This window comes from Vidua macroura, chromosome 1 (assembly GCF_024509145.1).
Source record: "Vidua macroura isolate BioBank_ID:100142 chromosome 1, ASM2450914v1, whole genome shotgun sequence".
Classification (NCBI taxonomy): Eukaryota; Metazoa; Chordata; class Aves; order Passeriformes; family Viduidae; genus Vidua; species Vidua macroura.
The window spans coordinates 59,540,462-59,552,676 of record NC_071571.1 but is presented as its reverse complement, the minus strand read 5'-3'; the positions used below and the strand labels follow the sequence as shown (position 1 = coordinate 59,552,676).

Below are 12,215 nucleotides of genomic sequence, written 5' to 3'. Positions count from 1 at the left end.
GAAAGTTTATTTGCCAGAAGATAAAATTATAAATTGATGCAAACCGTACATACCTTACCATTGCAAATTTCCATCTTTTCCTGTCCTGTTTCTTGCATACAAAGGTAACTTTGGTTTTTAATATAGTACACAGACTTTGTTTTTTGTTGATTTGTACTCTTTTTCTCTAGCCAGTTCGTATTAACTTGGAAAATTTCTGGCTCTGTATTCCAGCTCCAGTTGATTTGAAATGCTACAAGCTTGGAAGAGACTTCTACTTTTGGAAGTCAAGCTTCCTTGAATGTAGAGGTACATCATAGATCTTCATGATCTGATTTTTAATGAAATACTCTGTTGTATATGTTATGTCAATAATATTTTTTTGTTTTTTTCTTATGTTCTTTTACTACTGTTTTGGTGGCAAAAGAATGTAGCCTGATGAAACAGAAGATTTGATCTAGACACATTTTGGTAAAAATATATGCATCTTAATGTTTGTAGTAGGTTTCAATTTACTATGCATGCTTTTTGTTTTAGAGTTTCAATGGTGGGATGCTTTCAGATAAGGTTTTTGACGTAAAATTCCTCTTTTGACAGTAGGCAGAATGCAAAGGAAATAGAAATGGGAATTGGTTACTGTCGTAGGGACATTGTCCCTGCGACAGGTGACTTTGTAATGAACTTGACATTTTCAAACTCTTTTCCCCCCTCTGTGCTTCATTTTTTATTTCGTAAGTGCACATACAATTCTCAGGCCACAGTTAGTAAATTTCTGTCATAATAATTTTAATTTAGCATTTTGATTTGTTGGCCAAAACTTGTGCTGAGTAAAAGTGTGTAAGCAAAACAGAAGGATCCCCAGGCTTAAGATATAACAAGGGATTTAAGCATTTACGTGTTTTTAAAAAAGGCAGTAGTGCTTTGGCCATGTTATGTTTGCTCAAGTGTGAAGGACAGAGGTCCTTTTAGTATGTTTTTAATTAAAATATTATTTCTGATCAAAAACCTCGACAACAACTGCTGCGTAGCAAGTAGCTACGGTTAGTTCTGTTACAGTGTGCAGGAAAGGGTATGTCATAGTTGTTTGAGTGACAGAGTTTAAACAATATAGGAAGAGACAGAATTTTAGTACCCTTTCCCTTGCTGAGGCATTTGTACTGATGTACAGTATATAAACCAAAAGAACTTCCTATCTGATGAGGAAATAAAACCGTAACTAGAAATACCTACCTGTCTCTGAATATGTTAATCACATCCCACATACAGCTGGGGCTTTTTAGAAGAAAGGCTGGGTTAGTATGATGGGCTTTCCAGCCCTTATCTAGCATTTGCCAGATTTCTGATACTGTAACCATCTCTTTATGGGTTAAAAATTTGTAGCAGCACCACCGATGTTATGGTGGTGACAGTCTATGTGCAGCTTGTTGGGGCAGGTAGGCAGTGTGCCCTGTGCCTAGGCTTTTTAGTGCCTAGGCCTTTAGCGCCTCTTACTTCTGCCATGCCAAGAGTGCATGGGCAGAAGTCAAAGGTTTCTATGATGTGCTTCTGGCACTTCAGGGTTTGGGATTTTTTTGTGAAGACACCTGAAAATAGTATTCTATTGAGCAGTTTAAGGTTTCATTTAAAGGGCAAACCTATACTATATGTTTAGTATAGGATTATACTACTTGGAGTAGTCTGAAAGTTCTTGTCTGCAGTAATGACATCCCTTCTCAGTATGCCTCCATAATGGATGTGTTCATTCCAAATAAATTTCACAGCTACAATTCTCTGGGCATAAACTTGAGAAATAAATGGTCTGGATAACAAGAGAGACTTGTCTTGTATTTGTTAACCCTTACATAATGTAACATAAGGGTTCTAGCATTAATATTTTTGTTGCATTTCAAAAATACTTAATTTTTCAGTAAAAAAAAAAAAATTTTAAGTACAAAAAAATAAAGGGATATTTATTTTTCCTTCAGAAATACAAGTACGTAGTGATGCCTACAGTGTAAAGGGCATACTTCTATTCAAATCAACAGAGTGACTGTGACGATTGCCATTTAAGAAAAAAAAAGGAGCAAATATTAAGTGTTGTTTTGATGGCTGATGTAATGATGGTGAAACTAGTTTTGTGTCCCTAGTTTCTTGCTGTACCTTTTTTTTTTTTTAACGTACTAGAATTTTTTTCCCAGATGGGCAGAGAGTTACATAGTTCTCTGTTTAGACTGATGTTTGATGGTGGAGGGTAGTGAGTTCTTGCTAACTTTATAGACCATTTATACTTCATATGAACTTCATTTGTTGTGACATGGACTGTAGCGTGTAGATTGACAGAAAGTAATCTAGTGCAAATTAATGCAATAAGTTTACCCTCCTTTTCTTTGTAGCACAATGGCTGAAAAATCGGTGAAACCGGCAAAACGATTATCCTCAGAATTAAACTGCCATGAGGGAGCTACGGCAGGAGACATAAGTGCTCTGGAAGAGGCCTTTAGAAAATTTGCTGTCCATGGTGATACAAGAGCCACAGGAAAAGAAATGCATGGGAAGAACTGGTCAAAGCTATGTAAGGACTGCCATATCATAGATGGGAAGAATGTGACAACCACAGATGTTGACATTGTCTTCAGTAAAATCAAGTAAGTTCATTTTAGCCATAATTTCATTGTCTTCCTGCTCCCCACCCCCAGTGTTTTGTAGATACCATCTAAATTTACCTTCTGTTGCTTCTGATGTTGTGAGACACTGTTTGACAAAATCAATCTTTCTCGATCCTTTACAAAATTTTCTTGCTTGGTCTGAAGATACAGCTTTCATCTTCTGACCTGCTGTCTTAAATTGACTTCAGTTTCACAGGTCTTATGCTATACAAAGACTGTGATGTGATCAGGATAAATGCAGGCTATTCCAATAAACTAGTCTGCAGTAAGTGCTGTCAATATTTCCTGAAACATATCTGAATAAAGTCAGGATGTCAGGATGATCTTGCCAAAGCTTGGCATCAGAGGATGGAGGCTAAGGTGGGATATGTACTAAAAGTCATTATTCTAACAGCAGTCATGATGTCCAGCACAACACCAGCTCAGGTTTGAAGTGTAGGGCCATGCCAGACTGATGGTGACCCTTGGTTATGATGAACTAGGATTGTCTTGGTCGTCTAATCTTATTTTTGTGACTGGAGCTTTAGTGAACCTTTCTCCCCAGTTGAAAACCTAGGCAGACTTAGTCTGAAACTTATCAAATCTAAGAGAAGATATTAAAGGAAATATTTTAACAAGTAATTAATCTGTTATGGCATGTTCTGTATGAAGTCCCAAATAATTTTTTTGGTTTTGGCTTATGTGTAGAATTGGATTCTTTTCACCTTTCATATTCTCCTGGTATCTGATATGATAATCTTGTCTTTTCTGCTTTTTATTACCACACTAACTGTTTAAATTGCCTCACACATCATTGTGTTGAGGGACATGCTTTTTAAAGGGATCCCTTAATTGTACTTGTAGCCTGTAGGAACACTTACTTGGCTTGTGCACTCAACTGTTGTGGTGTAATGCTGGAAGAACATGCAAACTGCATTGCTTACAAGGTAGTTGGAAAATCTTGCTACAAGTGCTGACCGTTTAGGCTGCATCAAACTGGAGAAAGGCAGAGAAGAAAAGACCTTTAATCTTGAAAGTTGTCTGTGTAACTTACATAGTTAGAATGACCTTATTTATTTGATGATTTCTTTCTTTGTTTCTTTTCTCCTTGGGGATATTATCAAGATAACTGAAAACACTACATACGCACACTCCCACCCTCTTGTCCTTTCAGCAGTCCCTACTTGAATGGAATTAGGTATACTATCAGAGAGCTGGCTTATTTGAAATGGATGTTTAGGCTGTAGGGTTTTGTTTCTTTCTTGATCTATGATATTTTCAAATTTTCTTTGGCTTTCATCAGCTTAACATTTTGTTTTATTATTTCCTGTAGATAAATATAATCTTAGTGCTTCTTTCTCATATCAGTTTCTGGGCTCTTTAGTGACAAGATGACCCCATGATATGGCATAAACAGATGTGCAGCATTAGCAGATATAAAGAAGTATCAGGTTTGGTGACTGTTGGGGAAGAAGGAATCCCGTCCTGTTGCACAAGAGTAAATTGTAAGGTGACAGGTACCTGAGCTTCCTGGGAAATGTTAGCAAATCCCCTTGCTGCTGTTGAACGCTCCCAGCTCAGCTTGAGGTTTCTTGTCTTTGTCTCTTGAGGGGAGGGCTAGCTCAGCAGTTTCTCAGACCTTGTTCCTGTGACCGTTGTTAAGTGTTGTCATTTCTCTTGGAAGAGGTATACCATCTTTTCCTCTATCCAGTTGTCCTGGTTTAACCTCAGCCAGCAGCCAAGGCCCATGCAGCTGCTTGCTCACTCCCACACCAGCAGCACTAAGGAGAGAATTTAGAGTAAAAGCTGGAAAACTCATAGGTGAGATAAAGACAGTTTAATAAGAAAAGCAAAAGCCATGTGCACAAGCAAAACAAAACAAGGAATTGATTCACTGCTTCCCATGGGCAAGCAGGTATTCTGCCGTCCCCAGGAGAGCAGGGCCCCATCACATGTAACAAGTTGGGAATACAAAGACCATCACTCCAAATATCCCATCTCTTCCTCCTTCCACTTCATATACTGACCATGATGTCATGTGGTCTGGAATATCCCTCTGGTCAGTTGGGGTCACCTGTCCTGGCTGGGTCTCCTTCCAACCTCCCAAGCACCCCCACATTCAATGCCAGTGTGGCAGTATGGAAAGCAGAAAAGGCCTTGGCTTTTCTGGGTGTGCAGAAGTCCTGCTCAGCAATAATAAAAATATCACTAAATTATCAACCCTATGCTCAGCACAAATCCAAAATACAGCCCCATACCAGCCACTGTGAAGAAAATGAACTCTACCCTAGCCAAAGCCAGCACTCCAGTATTTAATAGCTTAGTAGATAACTGCATCAAATGCAAAAGTATCTTAGTTTTAATTGTTTAATATTTGTTCATTCCTCAACCTGTACCTATACTTATATATTTTATATAAGTATATAAGTCTCTTTTAAAATTATATTATTTTTAAATTATATTGCTTAAGTGGCATATGGGAGCTGAGATTCGTTGTCCTTATTAGGAAGGTCTGTATTTTTTGAATGTGTGCTTTCAGTAGGTATATTTGCACATTTTCTTAACTGTTGGGGTTTTGTGGATTTTTTACATTTTTATTCTTCAGTGTCAGCAATTCTTTTTAGTCTAGATCACATTAATTTCACATATAATATTTTAGGTTTTAAGTTTTAAAAAGGGAAGATGTAATGGCTGTAGGAGCTCAAGTATCAGTAATATGCTTTAACTTACGAGGGTTAAGCATAAGCTGGGTATACAGGATTTCTTGAGCATATTCAGACAGCTGTTTTTCCTTGCTTTCTCTTTTACTTCACATTTAACCCGAAGCTCACGGAAAATGATAGATTTGGTATTGCATCAAAGCAGGCATACTCACATAATAAACTCACACTAATTTTTATTTTACAAACAGCTTTTTTCCAGCAGAGCTCTGTGGTTTTTTGACAAACCAAGTTTTTCCCCATCTATATTAAATGTAAAACCTTAACCACTATAGAATAATCTCCAACCCCCTCCAAAAGTGGAAAGTGCAGCTTCTATGCCTCAATAAGAATTCTCCTTATGGTTACCAGAAGGCTTTGTGCATCACTCTTGGTTTTGGGCTCTTAAGCTAAAGTGTGTCTCACAAGATTAGCCTCAGCCTGGGATTCTTATGATCAGCCAAAGTGATGGTTCGGTGGGATGGGGCTGGTGGATTTTAGCAGTTGTAGACTAGCTAGGGAACACAACAAACATTTAAAAAAAAGTTTGCCATACCCAACTACAATTGCCATCTAGCACTGTGTTAGAACTTCCAAACATATTCTCTGTTGGTTCTGTTACTGGGAAGCCACTGTACCTAGCAGGGTTGTTTTCTAGCAAGCTATACTTAGAGTTTATGACAATGGCACATGTTGTTCAGACACTGGAAAATAACTAATCTAATAGAAATGTTCTTTGGATTTATGAGTTACTATGTATAAAGCCCACATTTGTTGTCTTGCTAACTTTCCCTGGCTTCATTTATTATTCTAGTAGATACTGGCAAAATAGGTAGGAACTAAACATTGCTGATAGGGTAAAGTAACAAGGAAAATTAATAAGAGATATGTTTACCTAAGAGCTACTGAAAGATAATGTTTTATTTGCCTATTGGCAACTTGCTCTGCTCCGGGAGAGGTTTTACCTCAGAAGTAATGAACATATTTATAGACTCAACACCCCCTTTCCACCTCTGCCAAACCAAGTGAACAAAACTTTTGAAAGTTTTAAATAGTCTGTGATACTTCTTGAAAGCTGGTACCTATGTGTCTGTCTTTCAGAGATTAGTTCATTTGAAGTTAAGTTTAATGTTGTTATAAAGGTTGAAGAAATTCTATTGAGCCTTTGTTACAAATAAGAAAATAAGTGTAGAATGCATGAGAATGTCAGGTCAGACTGAAATGTAGTTTGTCTGTTTATCTTGCATAAAAGGTCTACTGAAGGCCTTCACGTGAGCACAACATTTATATGTATTTGAGGATAAGAAGTAGGTATAGTCTAATGCAAAATATCCACAGTAGTAGACATGAAAGAATTATTGCTAGAATTGCATTATTTGGTAAGGAAATATGTAAACTGGGTGATTTCTCCACTGCCCCCCCCCCCAAATATTTTTGTGTAACAGTCATTTGTAGGGTCCAACAAGTCCTTCCAACTTGGTGGATTGTAATACAAGTTTATGTTTGTTAAAATTGTTCAGAAAATACAAGAAATGAAGCAGCAAAGAATTTTGCAATGGAATTACTTGAAATGAAAAGCTGAAGCCCACCAATGAGAGTAAACACATGTATGAATATTTATTATTTGAGCAGACTTAAAACACTCACATTTATGCCAAATCTTTGGATTGCATTAATGCAGTTGGAATAGTCTGCAGTTTCTGTAAATAGTCTGCAGTTCTTTTCTTATTTTTTAGGTTATAAAGCATACAATAAAGCCATCTCTTATAATGTCATTAAGTTTCCATTAATCCTGTACTTGGAAGAGCAAAAGAAATTGTGAAGAGTGAATGACAGAAGTTCTACCATATCTTACAGGATGAAATCTGTTAAAAATGCAGCAAAGCCAACAGAAATGTACATAACTGTAAATGTAATTATGCAGTAAGCTTTCTTTTTTGTAGTTTTATGGTCAACACGAGATGTTGTACTCCTTTCTTCATGTGTTCCTTGGACTACATAAAACAGTAACACCATTTGCAGGGTAAATTTTAATTTCAAAGCTAGCCTAAAATTACTTGCTTAAAGTTATATAAAAGTCCCTTCTGCTAATTGGTACCAGGAAAACCTTTTCTCTGTAAATGGCAAAGGAAGCAACCTCTTCTCAGAAAAAAAAATGGCTTATGGGATTGTTAAAAAAAAAAAAGCCTGAAAATACTTCCTAGGAAGTGATTTTTTAAACTGGTCCATAAATTCAGTGCCATACTTGAAGACAAAGAATAAGTCACATTCTATGGGAAAGGAAGTTTTCGTAAATTAGTGTAGCTGAAGTATTTGTGACAGGACCAACACTAGTGCTCTGACTTTTTTTGTTACGATAATATCTTTGATTTCCCTGTAGCTCAGATTTCTGCTAAAATGTAGGAGTTTAGTATAAATATCTTAGTAATATTAGATCATTCAAAGCATTAAATTTTCTCATACTATCTGAACCTTATATAGACATCTTTTTTTTATATTTTTTTAAATGAAAAGCGATAATGCAATCTGGGCCCACTGAATTTAGAGACATACAATATGCAGGCGTGCAATAGTATTTGAAGATGGATGTTTTTCATGACAGTGGGAATTCCATGGGCGTCTTTTCAGTCACTGAAACACTTGCCTGGTTTCTTAAAAAAATTCTTCATTAACTGTTTCTTTTCTGGTACTCTTCTGGAGTTCCAAAAGTTTGTAGGCTGTTTTGTTTGCAGAATGCAAGTATGGATTTAGTGAATCTTGTTGCCTTGAAGAAAGCAAGGTAATTGGTGACAGAGGAGAAGGGCACTGAAGAGTTCTGCATTTGGTATGAAAAGCAACATGTGGATGCATTCTTCTTATCCAGCAAGACGGTGAGACACAACAGTCTAAGAACTTCAGGATTTTTGTTTTAAGGAAAGCAGAACACCCAAGAATAATAGATGCTACTGAGCTCTTACCAGCATTCCGGCATGTTGCCTTAGGAACTTAAATTTCTTTGTTTATTGAGGATCAACGACTGCTCTGGGAAATTTGATATGTTAGCTATGCTGTACACATACTCCACATGTTGTATGTAGTTAACATGGTCATAGTAATAGCCCCTATATAAATATCTCTGCTCTTATTTTAGAAGTGTTACCATGCAGCACTGCAAGAATATGGTTTAAGCACTGCCATAAAACTGCTAACTCTGTGACATTTTTAGATAGAAAAATAAAAATATTTCTGTTTACACTGGCACGTTACTATGGTTGCAGGCAGGCCTGGGTGACGTCAGCCCTTGAATCCATTGTGAGCATTTATTTAGGTAGCCATCTCCATGGAAACATTTGTTTGTTTTGGTGTTACTATGTGTTAAATTTTAAACAAATTTTTGTGATTCTATACTGGATTGTTATTGAAGATTAGTTAAGCTACAGAAGCTTTGTAAATATACCTTACTCCCTGCCCTCTAAATTATTCTTGGTAAAAGATCAAGTGGAAGCATAATTGTCTTCTGAAATGCCATTAGTAGTTCCTGATGTTGCTTTGACATGTTTTCTTGTTGCTGAGGAAGCCATGTATTCTAAAGCCCAGAAAATTCTCCTCCATCTTTTTGAGAAAGGAACGTTTATTTCCGATAGAGAATCTTCACAAGACTTTATTGTGCCCTGACTTTTGAGCAGACCCACCTGTGCACTGTTCTTTCTCACTGTCTTGCACACTTGGCTGTTTAGCCTAATTCCCACAGCCTGGATTGGTCAGGTCTCTGCAAGAGTGCTTCCACCTGAGAACAGTTGGGCCTTAATGCAGCAATAGTTCACTGTGGCTACAAGACTTGAAATGGATAATGTTTGCTCTGAGAAGCTGGCAAGAAAACTCTTGGTAAGAATGAGTATGTGCTTTCCCCATTTGTCAACTGTAATATAATTGTTGTCTTTTTTTTTTGTATTGAATAAGTATGATGCTTCTTGCGTTCTTTTTGTATTTGAAAGGACTAGTACTTTGATGCCTGAGCTCATTCAAAACAAACACCTATCCATGAGGTTTCTCTGAAGTAAATAGTCTTTAATGGAGATTTTTACTGAAGCCTCTCTTAAATTTTTCAAGTATTTAAATAGGTATGAAGTGGTCTTTATATATAAATGAAGTAGCTAGTAGTTGCAAGCTGTGTTTTACATCCCTACTGGAGACATTCTTTTGATAGTGACATAGAAAAGGATTTTTGTAATCCTACTTTATGCATGAAGTAGGCATAACAGTTAACTTTTGTACTTTAGTATGCCTGCATGTTTTAAGTGACTGTAGAACAATATGCCGAGCAAAATCTTTTCTGGTAAGTCTCAGGCAAATTGTGAAGTTGTACATTTTTAGGTAGAAATGTAGGTAAGTTTCAACAAAAAGTGTTCTCTTTTTTTTGCCACATCTATATTTTAATTGAAATTAAGATCCAATTGCCTTTTTTTTGCCTAAAGAGCCAAATGTAATGTTGCCATTTGCACTTTATCCTTCAGAAAGCTTTTAATTTAAAAAAACAAAGGAGGTCTTCTCCCTCTTCTGCCAAGAGGCATAAATTCTAAAAGTAAAACACTGATAGCATATAAGAAGGAAGATGGTTTTAAATTCACTTGCTGTAACACAGGCATGTTTTATGCATGTATAATGGATAAATTTTATGCCTGTAATGATGTTTGCTGATTAGGATTTTAAAAACACCATTTTGCAGGATATCACATGAAAACCTATAGATATGGTGGTGAGTGATTAATTTCCCAACTGATATGGAATGCTGCATGATGTCATACACAGTACTGTATATAGCAGCTTGCTTGGTATTTGCCACACTTTGTGGCCTATTCCATGTGTGTGCTACACAAACTTCTACTGACTTAGAGTAGAAGTCAATTGTTTTGGGGTTTTTTTTGCAGGTCAGCCTGTTGCACCATAATTTAAAACTACCTGCTTTTCATTTATAAAAGCAGCTATGTGAAATCTGCCTTAGTTTTACTGACTAAATAAACTAAGTAACAGGCAAGTATTTTCCAGATTTTAAAGTATCAGTTTAGATTTCATGGATTGAAGTAGAAGATGATTAAGATGCAGAGGACAAGGCAGCCTTGTCTGCAGCAACCAGGTGATTGTAAAGTTTAAGATCCTGAGGGGAATGATCAAGATTAACAACAGAATTACAAACCTGACCTTCAGAAGGGCAGATCTTGGCCTCTGCATTTTCTCTCTGAAAACTGCCCTGCAGAATAGAGGTGTCCAGGAGAGCTAGTTGGTCTTCAAGGCAGCTTCATTAGAGCACAAGAACATTTCATTCCCATGTGCAGGAAGTCAGGCAAGCATGCCAATGGGCTAGCAAGAGTAAACATGGAGCTTCTGCCTGGGCTGGACTATGAGAAGGAGGTACACAAGAGACGAAAGCAGGGAGAGGCTTTGTGCAAGGAATAAAGCCCATGCATGAAGAAACAGAGTGAGCAAAGGTGAAGTTCAGGCCAATCAGCATAACCTCAGTCCCTGGGGAGGTTATGAAGTAAATGCTTTTGGAAGTCCTTTCTTAAAACACAAAGGACAAGAAGGTGATTTGGAGCAACCAGCATGGATTTGCTAAGGACCAGTTATGCCTGATTAACCTCATTGCTTTCTCTGGTGAAATGACTGACACTGTGGGTAAAGGGGTGTAGTTAGTGTACATTGATTTAGGCAAGGACTTGACTCCAGTCACATCATCACCAAATTGGTGAGGTATGGGCCGGACAGTGAGCCAGCAGTCTAGGGGGCAGCTCTGGAGGTGGTGATGGTGTCAGTGTCGTAGTTTAATAACCCCAGCTGGAAAATAAGCCCCATGTAGCCACTCTGTTTCTACCACCAGTGGGATGAGGAAAAGGATCAGAAGGATAAGAGTGACAAAACTCATGGGCTGAGTAAAAACAGTTCAATAGGAAAAGCAAAAATCACTCTCACAACCAAAGCAAACTGAGGAAGTCATTTACCCCGTCCTATGGGCAGGCAGGTATTCAGCCATCCCCCAGAAAGTAGGGCTCCATCATGCAGAATAGTGACTTTAAAAGATGATCACTCTGAATATCCTCCACTTCCTCCTTCCCAACGCTTGTATGCTGAGCATGATGTCATATGTTATGGAATATACCATGGGTCAGCTGGGGTCAGCTGTCCTGACTGTATCCCTTCCCAAATCCTTGCATACCCCCAGCCTTCTCGCTGAAGGAGCAGCAGGAGAAGCAGAAAAGACCCTGAAGCTGTTTCAGTGCTACTCAGCAATAACAAAAACATCTCTATATTATCAACATTGTTTTCAGCACAAATCCAACATACTACATCATACTAGCCACTCTGAAGAAAATTAACTGTACTACAGCCAAAACCAGCACAGATGGGAAACTTCTGAAGGTGAGGTGACAGTAGTCCTTGCAGTGAGTGTGAGTTGTGGCAGCAAGGAAGGGTAGCTACTGGGCTGCATGAGTCAGTGTGTGATCAGCAGGTCTGGGGAGGTGATCCTTACATTCAGTTTGGACTTGTAAGACTGTATTGGAGTGCTGTGCCCAGTCTGGGGCTCCCCTGTACAGGAAATAGATTGATACACTGGAAGAGGCCTGGTGCAGGGCCACCCAGATGGTCAGGGGGCTGGCTGTGGTACATGGTGACATGTGGAATAAATATAAGTTTCTTTGTGCTCCTGTATAGGCAGTAGAAATTAACTTCTTGTTCTGAAGTTGGACTGGAAATTTTATAGGGAAAAAATGTGTGTGTATGGATGTTATTTACTCCTCAAACTAGACGTGACCTAGAAATCCTTCATCTCAGAAAGAGGATTAATATACTATACATGTTGCAATTAGATATATTTAATCTGCCTATGTGTGTAAAACTGCTTAAACAATTTAGATGTAGTCTGCTTGGGATGTGATGT

General features: G+C 37.8%; 1 protein-coding gene across 4 annotated transcripts in view; it reads left to right on the top strand.

Moving 5' to 3' along the window:
* Positions 1-12,215, top strand: part of TPPP (tubulin polymerization promoting protein) — a 73,935-nt gene that overhangs the window by 10,941 nt on the left and 50,779 nt on the right. For all 4 annotated transcript variants that reach the window (XM_053972827.1, XM_053972818.1, XM_053972838.1 and 1 more), the window contains exon 2: positions 2,352-2,603. In XM_053972827.1, the coding sequence (XP_053828802.1) occupies positions 2,356-2,603 (248 nt within the window). In that variant the 5' untranslated portion in view covers positions 2,352-2,355. The remainder of the gene's footprint in view (positions 1-2,351; positions 2,604-12,215) is intronic.